Raw genomic sequence first — 18,174 nt, 5'->3', positions numbered from 1 at the left:
GAACTTAGAACGTTTTTATTGTCAATGTACAGTTGCTTATACAGTGAAATTAGTTAGCCAGACCACAAAGGTCACAATCATATTTCTAAAGTTTAAAGAGGGAAACTGTGAACATTTCAACTGCAGTGATATTTATTTAGAGGATTACTGTGACAATGTACTTTCAAATTCCAGTGCACATTATCTGAGTGACTCTAAGATGACTGATTGCTAAATTTAGATTTCATCCATGTCATCTTAATGGCTCAGGACATTGTTTTAAAGATAAGCAAGCAAAGGGTCAGTGAATTTGATTGTCATCATAACAGGAGCAAAATCACTGTGACACTGTCAGAATCATTTAAACTATAACCTTTGATTATTGTCTTATATGAGTATTAAGGATAAACAGCTCAGTTAAAGGAAATCTTTTGATTGAGACGTTCTGCGAAACATTTAACAGCTTACTGCGATTACTCTTAAACCAAGTAATCAGCATCATTCACAGGGAAATTTCTGTAATATGCTTGCCAAGTTGTTTACAAAGTTTATCTCTGTGTCAGGGTTTGCACGTATATGCATGGAAATAGAGCAGCTAATCCAGGATTATCAGGGGTTGCACACATGCAGAAGGCCAATCTCTGTTTTCATGTTTGTGCTTACCACCAGCATACTGGGGATTTCTGGGTACGGTTTTCTACATTAGTTCAGCCGGCTGGCAGTTTTCTCTTGAAACTACAAGAAAACCATTGCATTTAAACCAGTTAACTTGGAAACATACCAAGAAGCCAATTCCTGGACCGTTTTTATTCATGCAAATTGATACTCATGTTTCTGTTTCTACTAACGCTCACACTTGCACACCTATTCACTTGGCACTTTCTCAACAATGCAAATGTCTGATGTTTCTTTGCAGAATGAACAGCCTGGCACAGGCAGCAGTACAATCATAAATCCCCCGCCTCTCAATTAGAGACTGAACCAAACCTAATGGTGGGATTAAGATTCAGTTGATTTACACCAAGACAAAAAGTCTGTTCCCTCGGTAACCATTATAATTGACTGAACTGAATGGGTATATTGAATAAATAAGTGACTTTTCTGTTCACTACATGCTTCAGTAAGACATGATTAGACAAGACAGGGGAAGCAAACATAGAGAAAGGCTGAACTTGGCGTATCTCAAGCCGACAGATTGGTTTTTGCCTTGTGGCATGGCACTCGAAACATGACGCCGGCAACTGTAGCCGTTAGCGCTTCCTGCATGAAAGAGCTACCACAATCAGCTACAGCACGCTTTTAAGCGTTGTGGTTCTAAGCAGAGACTATTGTTCAATGTCACCATCTCCAGGGTATTACAATTCCTACAGCAAGCCATGGCACCATTCCCATTGTCCTTGAGAAGTCCTAGTTTTGTTTAAGCAAAGATCTCACTCCTACTGATCTTTAGCTTCTCACCATCATTCTTTTATGAATAAAAGAGTTCTTACACAATTCAACATATGGAAATACTAAATTATGTAGTTCTTTAAATGTATTTGTATTTATATGTATTTAATCTATTCATTGGTGGTCACTCTACTGATGCTTAGCCTGATATCTGTTGAGTGTCGCAAAAAACTGCTGTCATTTGCTATTTAATTGTATTATCTGGAGGTTATTGTCACTGTCAACAGTATTTTCTGGAAGTCCAGATGGTGTAAAGTTTCAGGGAGAGTCAGTGGCTGCTGGCCCGACCTGGAGTGCTCATTCTGGGCTGCATGTTGCAGCTTTTCTCCCCTCATTCTGTCGCTTTTTATAAAGCAGGCTGCTTGGTTTTGCTTAACAGCATACTGTTTACAAGTTGAGGGCTTTTAGTGTTTCTTCATCTTCTTTCATCTATGTTTGTGTACACAGTGTGCGTCTGCTGTGCAGAAGTCTTGAGCCATCCTTCCTTTTTCCTAGTTTTTGATAGGAAAATGAGAAACGGGTGCAGCAATGGCCTCCTTTATTCCTCAACATAGCCAGGCTTTCTTTTTTAAGAAAAAATGTTTAACTAGTATTCAGAAATACTTCTCTAAGTTACTGAAGGACATTCAAAGCTCTTTTTTGGATTTTGGCTGCCTTTTTTTCCATTCTTTATCAAGATGATCCCACACTGCCTCAACAATATTAAGGTAGTGTTTCATTGTCTGTTCTTTTATCCTGGTATACTTTTATTATAGCGAGTTTGAGATTGTTGTCGTGCAAAAATACTATCTGGAACATGCCATTGAGACACGTTCCAGATGATATTACATGTTGGATCTAAATCTGACTGTATTTTTCTGCGTTCATAATTGCATTCATTTTGACAAGATCTCCAACATCGCTGGCTAAAATGCAACCATGACAGAGCCTCCAAGGTGTTTTACAGCTGGCTGTAGATACTCACTGTTGTACCTCTCTCCTGACCTCATCCGTACACGTTGACAGAAATTTGAACCAAAAATGTCACTTTGAATTCATCACCCCATCAGAACTCTTGCCACTGATTTAATTTGGCATAAATACAGCCACACTTCCATTTCAACCATCTTTGATGAGGCTTGAGAGAACAGTAGACGGATCAACTGAAGGGCTATATCCATCTCTTAGATCCTGTGTCAGGTCTTTGATGGATTGCTTTCTATTTCTTAAAGACATGACCTTCATATACTCTTCACCTGCTCTTGATTGGTTGTACAAAATGACTATTTCATGTCAACTAAAGAAATGGCACAGGCTACTAGTAACAAAGTGCTTAAAGATGCACTTTAAAAAGACTGCTTGAAGTTTCTTCTTTGCTATGTTGTCTATTTTTGTACATACGATACAGGTTCATCCCTTGAGTTGGGTACCTCTTTATGCTTGAAAAATATATATTTGAGAGTTAAGCATCTTAACAAAAAGAAAAAAAATCCTCTGAAAATGGTCAGGTACAAGGACTGGACTGAAAATGAGTGAAAAAGCAACAAACATTCCAAAACTTTGAAAGACCTTCAGAAAGCCTGGAGAACTGTTGTTCAAGACCACATTACAAATGTCAATAAAGTCTGGTTCACTGGACGAAATGAGGGGTGGCTCAAGACTTTTGCACATTACTGTATATGTTTTGTGTTCAATATCCACAGGCCAGAGCCGGTGCAAAGAAGTTTCGGAAAGTAACACTGACAGTCTCACCGAAAGGCATCGTTATCACAGACACAGAAACCACAGACCTCATAGAGAATGTCTCCATTTACAGGTACGGCCATCGCATTTCTATCCTGAACCTGTTAGTCCACAACAGTGATTGATTACTAAGATTTTTTTTAATACTCATGTTTCCCAGAGAACTTCCCTTACCCCATTTTCCTGTACTTCAATTTTTTGCCCTTTTCTTAAAAAGAAAAAAAAAAAAAATCCCAAAAACTGAACAATCAGCATGGTTCATAAAAGTTGACATTCATTATCAGAAACAGTTCCTCTCAGGCTCTACTGTACTGCTACAATGTACTCTCTGTCTATCTGTGCTCTAGATATAAACTGATTAAAGTGGAAAACATTATAGTGGACTACAACCTTGCAGAGGTACCAGCATTGGTTCAAACTTCCCAAGCAGCGTGTGCATGTAATATACTAGTTTGCTATCAGAGTTAGCAGATACACCTGCAGGGATTTGGAACTGAATGAGACAAACACTCCAGCAGAGAACTCATTTGTACCAAACTCAATTTAAATTCAAATTCACTTAAATTATTATTTTTTAATTCATTTTACAAGAGGTCATTGGTTTGTCCCCTCTTTTCTATAATAATTTGCTGCTATTTTATTTCTCCTTTATTTTATTCTTTGTTCAGCCATTCTTTGATATAATGCTCTTAATATAAGTCTTGTTGCTGTTGTTGTTATGATATGGCTTCATTTTTTGACCTTCTATGTAGGTCATTTTCCCTTCTGTCCATTGCCGTGCTTCTTTTGCAGCATTAAACTAAGCAGTTTTCTGCTCAGAGCTGTGGTGAGTGGGTCAATTAGGGGTACATCACAAGATGATTATCTGTTGTATCACATCAATTTTGGACTAAATGTTGAACAATAGGGTAATGAAATATCTTCTTTTGCCTGGCACCAAAGGGTAAAGGAAACCAATTACAACAAAAACATAACAGAAAGTGGGTAAATCAGCCCATTTTGTGTGTGTGTGTGTGTGTGTGTGTGTGTGTGTGTGTGTGTGTGTGTGTGTGTGTGTGTGTGTGTGTGTGGATATGATATGTTTGGCTGGCTTCTCTCTGGGTAGCATTCTATAATACAGCCTTGGCCTCTTGTTGTTGGGGATTACAGTCTAAATATCATATGGCTGGACTGTGATTACAGAACAAGCTTTGATAAAAGACGCATGTGTTTGAAGGTGAATCGATGTGTGTGCAGGTGTAGCTCTGGATCCCCTCTTGATCTACCTTATCAGCAGTAACAGACCACAGGCTAGTGAAACCTGCCTCGTCTTTGATCTCCTTCTTTTCTCTCCTCTTTTCCTTTATACTGTCTAAGGAAAAAAAAGCTCCTATTTATGCTCATTATCTTAAACTGAGCTTTGAACACAGGACAACAGAGTTCTTAGACTGAAACTCGAGCTTCGATTGTTTGCCGAGATATGATACAGGACTCAGTGAAGGACCACATGCCGTGCTCGGGTTGACTGAAGATTTTATGGAACCCCACCCCCACCTCCACTTCCTTGTAGCCACCCCACCCCCTCGTATCTTTTTTTTTTTTTTTTTTGCTGCACATAATCCATTTGTTGGCCAAGAAAGCAAGCAGAGTGTGAAAGAATTCAAATCAAGCAAATCAAGACTGTGTTTAGAGTGCGTAGCATCCACAGGGGGAGTTAGATACACAAGTTATGTGCACATATGTCCACACATTGTGACTTTGTGGATGTAACTTGCACAGTGAGTGTGTATGTAAATTTGTGTGTTTGTAGAATTAATTTTGGATTCACACTGGGTTAAAGCCAGTCTGTTTCCCCTCAGGGGAAGCTTAGAAAACAGACAGGAGGGCATTGTGCATGGCATAGAAAATAGGATCCCAGCACCCATAACCCTCCCACTGCACCCATCCACACCCAAAACAATGCAATACTAACCTGTATGGGTGGAATTTCACTTTTTACAGTTTCAAAATATCCAATAGCTTTTAACACCCCCCCCTCATTGGCACTTTTTAAATGATCATAACTCTGTTACCATTTGTGCCAGAGACAGAATTAAAAGGGTTTCTGAAATGAGAGAAGACGAGCTTTATGGGGATATTCGGCATGTCATGGTAGCACAAAGCTTTCACAAGGTCCTCTGTCTGAACACAGAAAATTAATCTCAGTGCGCTTCACATTATCATAACTGCTGAAATGTTTTCGCTATAGAGAAAATTTAAGTGGTTCCTGAAAGATGATAATTATTTTGCAATTTTAAAGCCAAAATTAAAAAATAAGTCCAGGTAGCCTGTATACTTTGATGTTAAAGGGTTAAAGCTTATTGTCACAAGCTTGATGTTCCCGGATTTGCAGAGCTGCTGTTGTCTAACTGCAAACAGCAGTGAAGGATTACACCACACAGGAGGTGAATAGATGATTTTCTACCTCAGGCATAACCCTGGATTGTAATGATAATACCTGTCAGTAGTTTACAGATCAGTGATGGAGCTTATATATAAGGAAGGAAGTGGAAAACATCCATTGATATGATAATGAAGCAGAGTTCCTATTAGGGAGAAGTCAAATTTTCTGCTTCTAACAAAACACAATTTTCAAAAGTGCACATTAGGTGGGGTCCAAAGATTCACCAGATCCAGTTAATCCAAATTAAATGTCAGAACCTATTTGGTTTGACAGCTTTCTATCAAGAAGAGCCAGGTTAGCTGTTTACCTCCAGTCTTTATGCTAGGCTAAAGTTACAGCTTCTTGTTCTTAGATCAGTCTCTAACAAAGGATTCCTATAGATGTTTGAACCATAATCAGTGATGAAGAAATCTTCCTGTGTTTAGTTCAAAATATAAGTAATCTGTGTGTTTTCTGTTACTGGGTCATGCACAGATTTGCAGATCTGCAGGTGTAGGAGAAGATGTGGGAGTTTGATTAATGCAGCCACTTACTGGATCAGTAGACAAGTGGCTGGTTTGTTTTTGAGTACTGACACTCTGGAGAGGCCTTTATGTGCGCCGGTGTAGAAAAATCCAGATATTCAACGCCAATACAGTAATCGATGTTTGTCATCCTTTTAAAAACATGCTTTGTTTAAAACATGCAGACAGAAGATGCTCCCAGCAGAGAACATTGTGAGGGTGTTCAGACTCCATCTGGGCTAGCGTTGCTGATTCATATTCTGACAAGAGCTCTCAGGGAACAGCCAGCATATCAATTAGCAGAGCATACGGGTCAGAAAAGCAGAGCTGAAATGCAGACTGACAACGCACCTTGTAATGATACACGTGGTTCTGACATGTGTCTGTACGATCTCTAAGCTGAGGATATTGGGTGTAACAGTGATCCTAAACATTCATGGAAACATGGCTTCTTTCATCATTTTATTTAAAGATGAAAAAACCCACTGCTTTTTCTTTCTTTTTTATAGTATTGCTAAGTTGAAAATTGAACAGAAGTTATCACTGTCGAATTAAGCAGCAGACCTGTTTCATTCAGCGTATGAAAGGTTTGAGGCTTTGATGTGTGAAGATCTATTCAGGCTTTGTACTGTAAATATTTAAATAATATCCAATGACGTTCTCTCGCTGCCTCACAAATACCGGTGCGGTACACAGTAAGAAGATCAAAGGCTTGCAGTCCAGACAGCCCCTTTGGAGATATGATGGCGACTGACAGCTCAGCTTCTGTTGTTCAAGCTTAGCGGGAACTATGCGATACTGTCAGGTTGTTTTTTTTTCCTGTTGTTCTTTAAACCTGAAGGCCTGTATTGAAAATAAGATCCACTGCGCCGCACGTCTGACACTTATTATCCTGTAATGACTAAAAAGTTTTCTTAAGAGTTTTTATAAATAGAAGAAACGTGTCTTTGGCACATGGATTAAATCTTACATGTACATTCACTGGACAGAGGCCTCTTTGTTGATGAATACATGTAACTATATGTATAAGTCTGACTTTTATGCTGTTGACAGTAGAAGTCAATGTGGCATGTGCTTCTTAATATGATTATTGTGATATTGGGATTTTGGACAGTCCAGTGCAAAATAATAATATTAGTAATGTGAATCATAACTGATGCACAAACAGCTTTGGGGTCACTGACTTGCAAGACATGCACTGCGTGTGCACTGACCTATTTTAATATTTCGCTTACAGCACATTGTTCTGGGAAAGCTAAAGACTTACTGTGAAAAAGTTTTATTTTTTTTCATAATAAGGTTAAAAAAGGTTTTAAAAATATGTCAAGAACAGCTAAAGCTTAGATACTGCCATTAAATAAAAATAAAATGTCAAATGCTGCAGTTACTGATTTAAATTCTATTCATAGAACTTTTTCTGAGGTTAGCAGATCAGTCCTTAAAAAGCAAAAGAAAGAAACGAGAAAAATGCAAAAAACACAACACGCCTGATGTAATTTTTAGCTGCTATCGCCTTCAGGGTCTGCTTCCTTTAAGCCCCAGTTATTTTTAGATCACCCCTTCTGATCAGTTGCATGTGCGCTGGATGTCCGCCACTAGATCAAAATAATGATTCTTCAAAATAAATCTCATTTTGCGCGAGCCAAATCTGGCAAGTAGGGCAGTAGCTTAGTAGGGATTGTGTTGGTGTGGCCAAACAACTGTTTTTGAGTGTGGTGTGAATAGTTGCAACATGATGAAAGCATGGTACGAGACAATTTTTGGGTCACTGACAGGCTTAACTTGCATAATCCAAAATAAAGATTGCTATGCTCTTGGTTGTGCTCCGTTTGTTACCTTTAGACACAGGTCAGGATAATTTCTCATCAGTAGTGTTTTCTGTACTTGCAAGTCGATTGCGAAATAGCAGATGCAGTGTAGTGGTAAGAATGGAAATCTATGTTTGCTAGAAGCGATCCAGATGTGCACAAGGAGATGCCTTGAAGGGAGCATATTATTTAGTAAATAAAATTCTGAGAACACAAAGAATTATGAAGGCATGTGGATGCTTAAATATTTAAAATAAGTGAAATTCATCTTGTGGAAAATATATGAAGTTAATTAAAAGCACATACTATCTCAATAGGATGATAATTGAGTTGTATTGAGTAGTACTTGAGTTTCGTCATTCTTGTTTTCTAATTTTAAATAGGTCAACCCTTTCAACTTTTCCCTGCTCATTTTTATGCAATTACGGCCCCAAATATAAGTTCGCGCTTCGGGAGAGGGGGTAATACGCAAAGCTGGGTATCCTGGGCATTGCTATGTGGGTCATGCATCAGTGGTGCAAGCCAGCAAACAATCTGAGATGGAGTAGTGAGCGCTGTTGATTTCATGGTTGTTGTTTGATCTAATACATAACTTCATTTTTAGCACCACTACCCACCCAACCCCCACCTCTGAATTGGGGTAGCAAATGAGTTTCAGCCATCCACAAATCCCCTTTGCACGTAGTTTACAATTTGCTCTAATGATGGCAGATTATACAGCCATCAACCCAGAGCTTTCTCTTTTCTCCAGTGATGATGATGACAGCATGAATATAAAAAATAGCAACATAGCTCGTGTCGAAGAGTTCTGCTATCGGCTCTATGGAAGGAGCCCCTAATTGTCCTTGTTGTGCTGTTTTTAATTATAGTGAAAAAGGTCAAGTGCAACGTTTACCGTGGCTAATTTGCATATCTATTTAAGGCAACAAACAAATGACGCATGCTGCCGATTCAGGTAACCATCGCATATACACAGAGTGACTGAAGATCAATACAGCTTCTAATAGCCTGTGTAAAATCTGACAAAGGAAATTCACTGCTTTTGTTGCCTCAGTGAGCCCCAAACAAGCTGCTGTGGGAGAACAAAATGGCTTGGTGGACTTTGTCTGGATTGGGTTTTAGATAACTATTGAAAATCACAGGGCCGAGGCTGTGGCTGGATTTGCAGACAATTGGATTTCTTGAAAACCAGATAGTGGATTCAGTGTGACTGCTGGGAATGAGGTTTCAAATGCAATACAATCACAGTGGAGATCAATTTGTAATCTTAGACTTTCTATTTTCCACTGATGGTAGAAATTTAAATGTTTCAGAGGAAAAAAAAAATATATACCCACATGATGGGGACATTTTTCTGCGGTTGATAAGAATTCGCAATATATTATGTAACTGTCAGGGAGGTTATTTCAGAAAATCTTCAGCAGATTTACTGCAGTTTCAAATGCCTTCCTGCAGTGGTTGATGCTCTCAGATAAAAAATGAGGAACAGCAAACAGTTGATCTGAATATAATATTTTTTTAAAAAGTCCTTTACCTTTGAATAATTCTATCATTTTCATCACAAAAGTGTAAATAATGCTCCTTTGCTGAAAATTCAGGGTTAATCGACAAGCTCAGTCTTTAAAGGTAACATTTTATCAACATTCGAGTTCGGCATGAAACACTTTCTCTCCATCCAAACTCTGAAGTTCCTACAGCTTCAAGCACAACTCACTTATGGATGTCACTGCTGCTCATTTGTCTTTGCCCAGCTGTGGGACTCAATCAGCATATTATTCATATCCATTGCTCTGGTGCTGTGACTGGTGTGCTCATGCATATGCAAAAAGTAAACCGCAAAGTTACAGCCTTAATTGACATGTAGGCAGTGCAGCTTACCTTGATCTACGAGGTTTCATTCACAGTGCGGACTAGTAGGTAATGTTGTGTACTTTGTGTCGCATGTGTGACACTAAAGCCTTCCTATTTGTACTTTTTCGTGTATCATTCATTATAAATGGATGTACACTCATGGCAAAATTCAAACTCTTAAGGTTTTACATATCGGAACATAATTAAAAAACATTATATGGTCCGCACTGGGTCTGAAAATTAACTAAATACAACCTTAGATGAACAGAAACACATGAGATATTACACCCTTACCGCTTCCATAGGAGTTAAGACTGTAAGTAGCAGCTGCGTGCTGCTAATCCACTGTTAACTGGTTATCAGTAAATGTTAGCATCTCCCATGAAATCAGAAATTTTGGTAGTTCTATGGTTTAGAACATTCAGCTATGTGTTAATACAATGCCAAGGAGGGAAGACTGCAGCAATGAATGAACGGTTGGTGATCATCAATCTGGGAAGTGTTTTAAGGCCAATTATAAAAACAGGCCATCATTCTGCAGCGAGAAGGAATATTCCCAAGTGGAAAACATTCAAGAAAGCTGCATTGGAAAAAAACAGAAGACTTCTGGATAGACGAGATGTTTGCACAGCACTATGTTTGGTGAAAACCAAACAGAGCATATCAGCACAAACATGTTACACCAACTGTCAAACACAGTGGTGGAGGGGTGATGATTTGGTCTTTGGGCACCTTTTAGTTATTACTGATCATGAAGTCCTCTGCATACCAATGTCAAATGTGTCAATAATAAGTCAAATGTGAGGCAATCTGTCTAATGGCTAAAACGTGGCTTACATATGGCCATACAACAGGATGATGATTCAAAGCAAAGGGACAAATTTATAACAGAAATGGCTAAAAAAAAAAAAAAAACCCAAATCAAGTCATTGCAGTAGCCCAATTAAAGTCCAGACCGCAACCTCATTGGAATGCTTTGGCAAGTCCTTAGGTTTGCTGTGTATAAACAAAACCTAATGAACTGAGAAAACATTGTAAAGGATGGTCAAAATTCTTCCACAGCAATGTGAGAGACAGAAAATTATTGCTTTAAGTTATCGTTATCAAATGTGGTTCTACTAAACTACTAAATCATCTTCGTTTTTCCTGCGTTCCTTCTGCATTTTGCTCCATTTTTGTCAAATAAAAATAACATGGTGTTTTATGTCATGTGTTGTTAATGATCTTAGTTTTATTCACCTATTTTTAAAACCTGGTAAGGACTAGATATTGCTTTATTTATGTGCTTGGCTGAAATATGTAGAGCCGTTGTAACTGACTGTATATCATGTGAATTGATGGAACTGCTACACTGCAATAAAATTCTGTTCTCTCTCATATTTCTCTCTTTCCTTTAAAACAGAATCTCATACTGCACAGCAGATAAAACTCAGGATAAGGTCTTTGCATATGTTTCACAGAGTCAGTTCAACGAGACTCTAGAGTGCCATGCCTTTCTCTGCCAAAAGAAGAAAATTGTAAGTCTGCAGTGCCGTGGGTTTCTTGTATATACCTGGATTTAGACTGATGTGTTGGATATATGTTGTCAGACTTTAGGAGGATGCTCAGTTTGTTTCAGGACCAATAATTGTGAACTCTAAGTGCAACATAACAATGGGTGGCGTGTGGCTCCATCTTGTGGCTGTTTCCTTAGTGATACTTGAGATTTACTTCTGTGGTTAGTATTAAAAAAATACTGCTTTCTGACAAATCTATCACAATAGATACACTCTTATGCAAAGAAAAAGTTAAAATATCTTCTTTATCACAAAATCAAATACCCATTATTAAAAATAATTTAATTTCATCTAGTTTCTCTGTGTTATTCTCTTTCCAGGCTCAGGCTGTAACATTAACAGTAGCCCAGGCCTTTAAAGTGGCCTTAGATCTTTGGGAGATTGCTCAGGAAGGTAAGTTCCCTGAACAAAGAGGAAATGACTCTGGAACTTACGTTTATACTCAGCATTTTGTGGACATTAAATTGTCTGTGCATAAATGAAAGATTCAAGTATAGTTGGAGTCTGTTATTTTCTAAGAGTTTGAAACAGCTTCTTGGTTCACAGACAAAAGCAAGAAGGCCAGGACCTGCTGTACGTGCGCAGCAAGCAATGGGCAGACGGAGGCAGCGGACGCTCAGTGTGTCCCAGCAGGTAACTTCATTTTATTGTGTCCTCATCCATATTGTGTCCCCGCATATCGAACAAGAAATAACCATATTAGTGAAAGGTAAAAGACAGCAGAATGTTAAATACTGTGTTAACTGTGAAGTTGTTTTAATGTGATTTAACAAATTATCTAGTTCTCAATATTAGAAATAGCAACAAATCCAAATTAAATTCATTTTCTTTGCTTTTTAACAAGTCTGACACATCACCATAAAACCGGGGGGGGGGGGGGGATTATAAAAATTCTGTTGAATTCATAATCAATATTGTGCCAAGGTGTGTTATATTAATTATATTACAACATAAAGACCCTACAGTATTAAAAAGAAACCCCGACAACCAGACAACCCTCGACGAGCAGGCACTTGGTGACAGTGGGAAGGAAAAACCCCATTTTAACAGGAAGAAACCTCTGATAGAATCAGGCTAAGAGAGGGGGCAGCCATCTGCCATGAGTAGTTGGGGGTGAGGGGAGAAGAGAGCAGATAGAACCCGGGTTTAATAGTTGCTAATGATTAAATAGTAGTGATGTATAAACACACAGAGAGTTAAAAGAGGTGAGTGAAGAAGAAACACTCAGTGGATCATGGGATAGCCTGCAAGCCTGTTGCAGTATAACAATGAGATGCTTCAGGGTAATCTGATCCAGCCCTAACTCCAAAATTTATCAGGATTCGACTTTTTCTTTCTACTGTTGAAAACTTTTGAAACACTTACTACAAATAAGCCTGCAGTCTGAGAGAGAAGTTCTGTGCTAAGATAATGAGGTACTATGAAGTCTTTAAGATATGACAGAGGCTGATTACACAATCTGCTTTCCAAAATAAGGTCATGACTTAAATCTTTATTATTGCTCTAATTTTATTGAAAATGGTACAAATACAACTTTTTAAATGTTGAAAAAATGTGATTTTTAATGAATTTGAGGCAGGCAACATGTTTCAGAAGATAAAAGCGTTTTTAGGGATGTGCAGCATTACGTTTTCTTTTTTAAACCACTCTGTGTTTGGGTGCAGACGACACATTAAAACAGCTGAAAGTTTTGATCTACGCTGCTCAAGCTGTTTGGGGCCTTCATGTCAGAAAATTAGAATTCATCATGCGTCACGGCTGACAGTTTCCTGCAGTTTCCACTTTTTACGCTCTGCTAACTTGCAGCTGTCTTTTTGAGTCGCACAATATTTACTGTCGAGACGAGAAAGTGGCGTCAATCTTCTCATCTATCTCTCAGCAAGAATGCCAAAGAGTGTCTTTTCTCTTAAACCCTTTTTTCAGGTTTGTTGCTTCTGTAATCAATTCTCAAGATCCGCGTTTGAAATCAGTCTGCACACGGGGATCTGATTAATGCTGGGAAAATAATATGCTGTGTTATTGAAGTGAAGCAATAATAAGATGCTGATTTGTTTCATCTGCACAAACCTATCCGTTTCAACTCATCGTGACTAAGTGGAAGTCACTGCAAGTCAGTCCTATGATGATCTTAAATGACCTTTTCAGTTATACTAAGTCTATCACAATTTTGGCTTTTAAGTTTTTGATTGACACTGCTCTCTCACAAATGTATCAGTCATCTGTCACTTGTCATACACGCTCAGGGCAAATCACCCTTCAGGGAAACAGTGAATTTTAAGCGCCTTCTAATGACTGTGACATTTATAGGTTATTCTTTATAGGTCAAAATGTTTTCCTGACCTCAGAGGGTCAGCAGACTTACAAAATGAGACTTAATCATCCATTGTTAGTCGCAGCCTGGTTTTCCCAGATTCTTTCAATTAAAATTTGCTCTGCTCCCAGTGGTAGTGGCCTGAGGACATAGAGAAAGTCTGGTGTGAAAGCCTCAAGGACCTTTGGAATAACTACACGGACAGATGCATTAAAGTTTTACAGAGATGATTTAAATTGTGCCTGTCATGAAGAAGTTTTTGAGTGCCACGGGCTGGAAATGTTGTTTCACCTCTTTGAAATCTGACAGCTCTTCCTTTCCTTTGCGTCCGGATGTGTCTGTCCTTTACCTCTCATCTGCCTGTCTCTACTCTGCCCTCTATGTTTCCTTCTTCCTGCTCTTTTGCTTTATTGTTTGGCAGCCTCTCATAAGCACCTGCCATCTCTCATAGATCCAGAGACACATAAGCCCAGTGGGATGGAGGAAAAGCTCCGGAGGCCCTTATTCTCTGCTTCGCTCAGCTCGCCCTCACCTCGTAGTAACCCTACTCGAAGGCGACCAATCAAACATGACTCTTGGGTAGGTCAGCTTTAAAGCGTTACATCATTGCTAGCTTGCGTGCTCTTGCTACCTGTCAAATACAGAATTAATGTCTGCTCCTTTTGCCTATAAATCCATGCCTGCTTCAGCATTTGGGTACTGCACATTTCAGAAGTTCTCCACTCCTAATATATCACTATGTCTGTTAAATCCTCAAACCAGCTGCTTTTAAATACTGGGGTTAGTGGTTAGTGACATTGCGCTTTTGTGGTTGCTGCTCCAAGGCTTTGCAATAGCCTTCCTTTCACAATCAAATAATCCCACTGTTAAATGTTCATACATAATATTTGTTTTTAGTTTTTTAAACCATGTTTATTTCATGTAAAATGTATCATTTCAACTTAGTTTGATGTTGTCTTTCTATTAAATGTGCTTTAAACTTTTAAACCGAATAAGTGGACTAGAATGATGAATATATCCATGGACCTCTTCTTTACATGAGCCAAATTTAAATGGAAAAAATTGAAACTTTAAATTTCAGTGGAAAAAAAGATTAAAATGTAAAAGTGGGAAGGAATAGTATAGCATGATTATTGGTCATATCCTGCCATTTATCCTCTATAAAACGTAATAAATAGGTGCAAAGTATAAAATAATGGGAGCTAATTTTATACATTTATTGCACATCTGTATATAATCTGGTGTTCAGTTGCAGATTTTCAACACTAGGTGACACCATACCCATACGAATGTCTCCCATATACACTGATCTCATACACGGAAATCCCGATGATGCACATTTTTCCCTGATGTGCCTTTCCTCTCAGTGAGAAATGATCCTGTGGCTGAACGAGACCTGGTTCAAGCTGGTTCAAGTTCATTTTATTGCTGCAGTTGTGCAGTTTATCATCTGTCCGTGCTTATTAAGTGGGGTATTTTTCCAGGGTACTTTCTCATATTGTACTAAATATCTATTACTGTGACTGTTAATTGAGTTGCATCTGTGACTGGATTAAGAGAATCTATTTTCACAGATTGATTCCTCAGTAGCAGTTCATTTATGTGAATAAGCAAACAGGCAAGCACCTGGCTCAGTGCAGATGCACAAATGCTTGAAAGTACAGAAGGAGCAGGATTATAACTTGAAGCACTTTGAACGTGGACTGAGTCCTATTGTTGTGTCTCAACAGGATGTGGAAGATGGACTTGAGGATGCATTCTCAAGGTGAGCTTTGTTCGTGACTGTAATTCTGCAGAGCGCTAATGAGAATAAAATCTGATTTTCTTGTTTTATGCACACTAATATTTAAATACTACCATAAGAAACAAATGTATTCAACACATTGTGACAATGAATATTGCCTTTTGATTACAGTTGAATAGCTCCTGAGTTACACTGAGGGCCTTTGAGTCTTTGGATGAAATATCTTTTCTTTTGAAAACAGATATTGAAAGTCACATAGAAACTGAAATAAGCAGGCGAATGTGATAAACGTGATTTTCCAAGGTACCTTGGTCTAAAAGATGGCATTGAAACTGGTGAAATAACTTGATATTCAAAGCAGCTGTCTTAAGATATTTTCACAGTGGCATGCAAAGGTTTGGGTGGGCATAATCAAAATTTCTTACTGTGAATAGTTGAGTGGGATTATCTGATCTCCAAAGAGTTGTGTGAAAAATTCAAAGCTTTAGAAATGATCTGACTCATGCAAAAGACCTTCTGCAAGTTACAAGTTACACACTCTGGAGTTATGCTGCGCTGTTTCACTTTGTAGTGAATCCTCCACTAATATGACCGTTGTGTGAGAGGCACCTTTCCACCAAATTTAGTGTCAGAATTCTGCAAATTTGTCTTTTATTTTATTCAACCTTATTTTTACAGGTAATCCCACTGAGACTTAGTGTCTTATTTACAAGATAAACGTGTTTCAATTTAAAAAAAAAAAAGAAAAAAGAAAATAGTGCTACTACTGTATAGTAATAATATAGTAATTATCATTTAACTGTTCTTTTAACTCTGTGAACTTGAGGAGACCAGATTCTGTTGTCTTGAAAAGAAAATATGTTCCCTTTCTTGCTTCTTGTAGAATCTCAGCTTCTCCGAGGCTGTTCAGATACTCTTTTGCCTTATTTTTCATTTCATAATTTATGAAATGTTTTAAAGGGGTGATAGCTCTGGACTCCAGGCTGCACACCCTGGTTCTCTTCCTGTTGAGCCGCTCTTTTGAAGTACATGCAGAATGGTGTTATCAGCATTTTTGATGAAATATTCCAGGCTTTTCCTGAAAAATGTATACACCACAGCATGTGTTGCTCCAAAAACATTTATATGCTGTTACTGCTGTACACACCAATGCATTAAAAAAACTTTCCAGTCTTTCATCACCCCTCACCCAGCTTCTGTGAAATGTGTTGTTTTCACATTAAAAGGAGGAATTTATTTCCTTATTTATTTGTGTGTTTATTTTTAATGACATGTGGCGTTTTGTTTTGAAAATCTGTATTATTATTTAGCTCTATACGCAATGGCCAACCTTTTTTGAAAAGGTGAATTTGACTGAATTTTTATTCATAGGTTTCCATAAATATACATTATTTGTTTTATAGGGCATCACTGTACAACATGCACCCTTAAAGCTGTAAGCTTGTTCTAAACATCAAGCATAATTGACTCATAGAGATCATGTGGAACAAGCAACCTCCTTTGATTGCTACAAGATCACCACTTTCTCAGACAGAGGTTTCAGGAGCACACCAGCTCAAACCAGTGCGGGAGCTCCACAATGCATCAACACCTTGTCACTGAACTAGGATTACGATACAGCGCTTATACCACGATGTGTGACAGCTTGTAAAATTGACTTTTTATAGGTGTAGGATACCTGCAGAGACAGGAATGTGAGTCTCAGGTGAAATGAGACATGAGGGATATGAAAAAGTCACACGTCAAAGGAATACCCCCAATTCTGCCTGATTGTTACAAATCCTTGCATGCAGATACACAATTTTTAAATTGGGTATCTTTTAAATTAAATATATAAACATAGTATATTTCACCTGTTACTACTTAATGCACTTGATCACTCTGAAAACTCGCAGCTCACAAAATGTATGATTGTCTGCATGACTCTTAATTTCGTTGTGTAGCCAGCTTTCAGTCTCTGAGACTGTGTATACATCCTACAGCTCTGTAAAATCTGTCTACAAAGACAGAGAAGAGCTACAGAAAGATGGTGCTGCACACATTAAAGACATTGCACTCGTTAAGCTGTGCTGCCTGTGGCTAACGGAAGTTTTGGGGAAAGCAAATGAGTAAATTCGACGAAGGGATTTTCTGCATGTGTGTTTCTGTGGAAGTTGCTTTTACATGCGTGGAGAGCAGAAAAGGAAAGCAGGTCATCACTCAGGCACTTCTCAGCAGGGATGGGGACAGTTGTCAAATAGTGGGTAGGTGAAACTCTAGATAAACGTCTACTAAATCTGACGTCCTGGGAGTCGCACTAAAGGAGTTTGAAGTGTTTAGAGTGAACGTGCTCTGCAGGGGTCAGCAAGGATGTCAAGCGCTGCAGTTGTGGTACAGCACTGGTGAATGAGACGCGGCCTGAAACTCTGAAGAATCTGGGTGACATTGAGTTTTCATGGCTATCACACCTATTTAATGTTGTATGTGACTTCGGGAATGCCTTTAGATACAACAGAGGAGGGTTTTATTTGTGGCTCTTCATATGTTCAAGGAGAACTCTGTTTTAAAATGTCTCTGCTGTTTATCTACTCTCTAGCCCTTTGGTTCCCAAAATGTAAGTATGTTTAACTGCCAAAGATTTACTGTTAAATAGAAAAAGCTCTTTTGTGAACTGAGTGGTTTCTGTTATATTTCAGGCCTGCTTATACAACAGAATGACTGGGTTTGCCTCAAATGTTAGTGAAGGTAGTCTCTGCCTTTACAGCTACCCTTTAAAAAACCCAGAAACTATTCTAGTGGTCTTAAACCATGTCTTTATATATTATGAGGTGTCAAAACTCGTCATTAAGG

General features: G+C 38.4%; 1 protein-coding gene across 4 annotated transcripts in view; it reads left to right on the top strand.

The window, feature by feature from the left end:
- The window catches only part of LOC147312488 (low density lipoprotein receptor adapter protein 1), a 48,088-nt gene that overhangs the window by 23,368 nt on the left and 6,546 nt on the right, over window positions 1-18,174 (top strand). For all 4 annotated transcript variants that reach the window (XM_086263887.1, XM_086263888.1, XM_086263889.1 and 1 more), the window contains exons 3-8: window positions 3,111-3,223; window positions 11,137-11,251; window positions 11,611-11,683; window positions 11,837-11,923; window positions 14,053-14,180; window positions 15,332-15,366. In XM_086263887.1, coding sequence (XP_086120013.1) covers window positions 3,111-3,223; window positions 11,137-11,251; window positions 11,611-11,683; window positions 11,837-11,923; window positions 14,053-14,180; window positions 15,332-15,366 — 551 coding nt within the window. The remainder of the gene's footprint in view (window positions 1-3,110; window positions 3,224-11,136; window positions 11,252-11,610; window positions 11,684-11,836; window positions 11,924-14,052; window positions 14,181-15,331; window positions 15,367-18,174) is intronic.

The sequence above is a fragment of the Aulonocara sp. 'chitande type north' Nkhata Bay genome, linkage group LG15, assembly GCF_057382095.1.
Source record: "Aulonocara sp. 'chitande type north' Nkhata Bay isolate Kocher_YH1m ecotype deep benthic linkage group LG15, A_spYH_male_GT1.1, whole genome shotgun sequence".
Classification (NCBI taxonomy): Eukaryota; Metazoa; Chordata; class Actinopteri; order Cichliformes; family Cichlidae; genus Aulonocara; species Aulonocara sp. 'chitande type north' Nkhata Bay.
The sequence above is the reverse complement of the archived record's forward strand: the minus strand, read 5'-3'. Positions and strand labels throughout refer to the sequence as shown.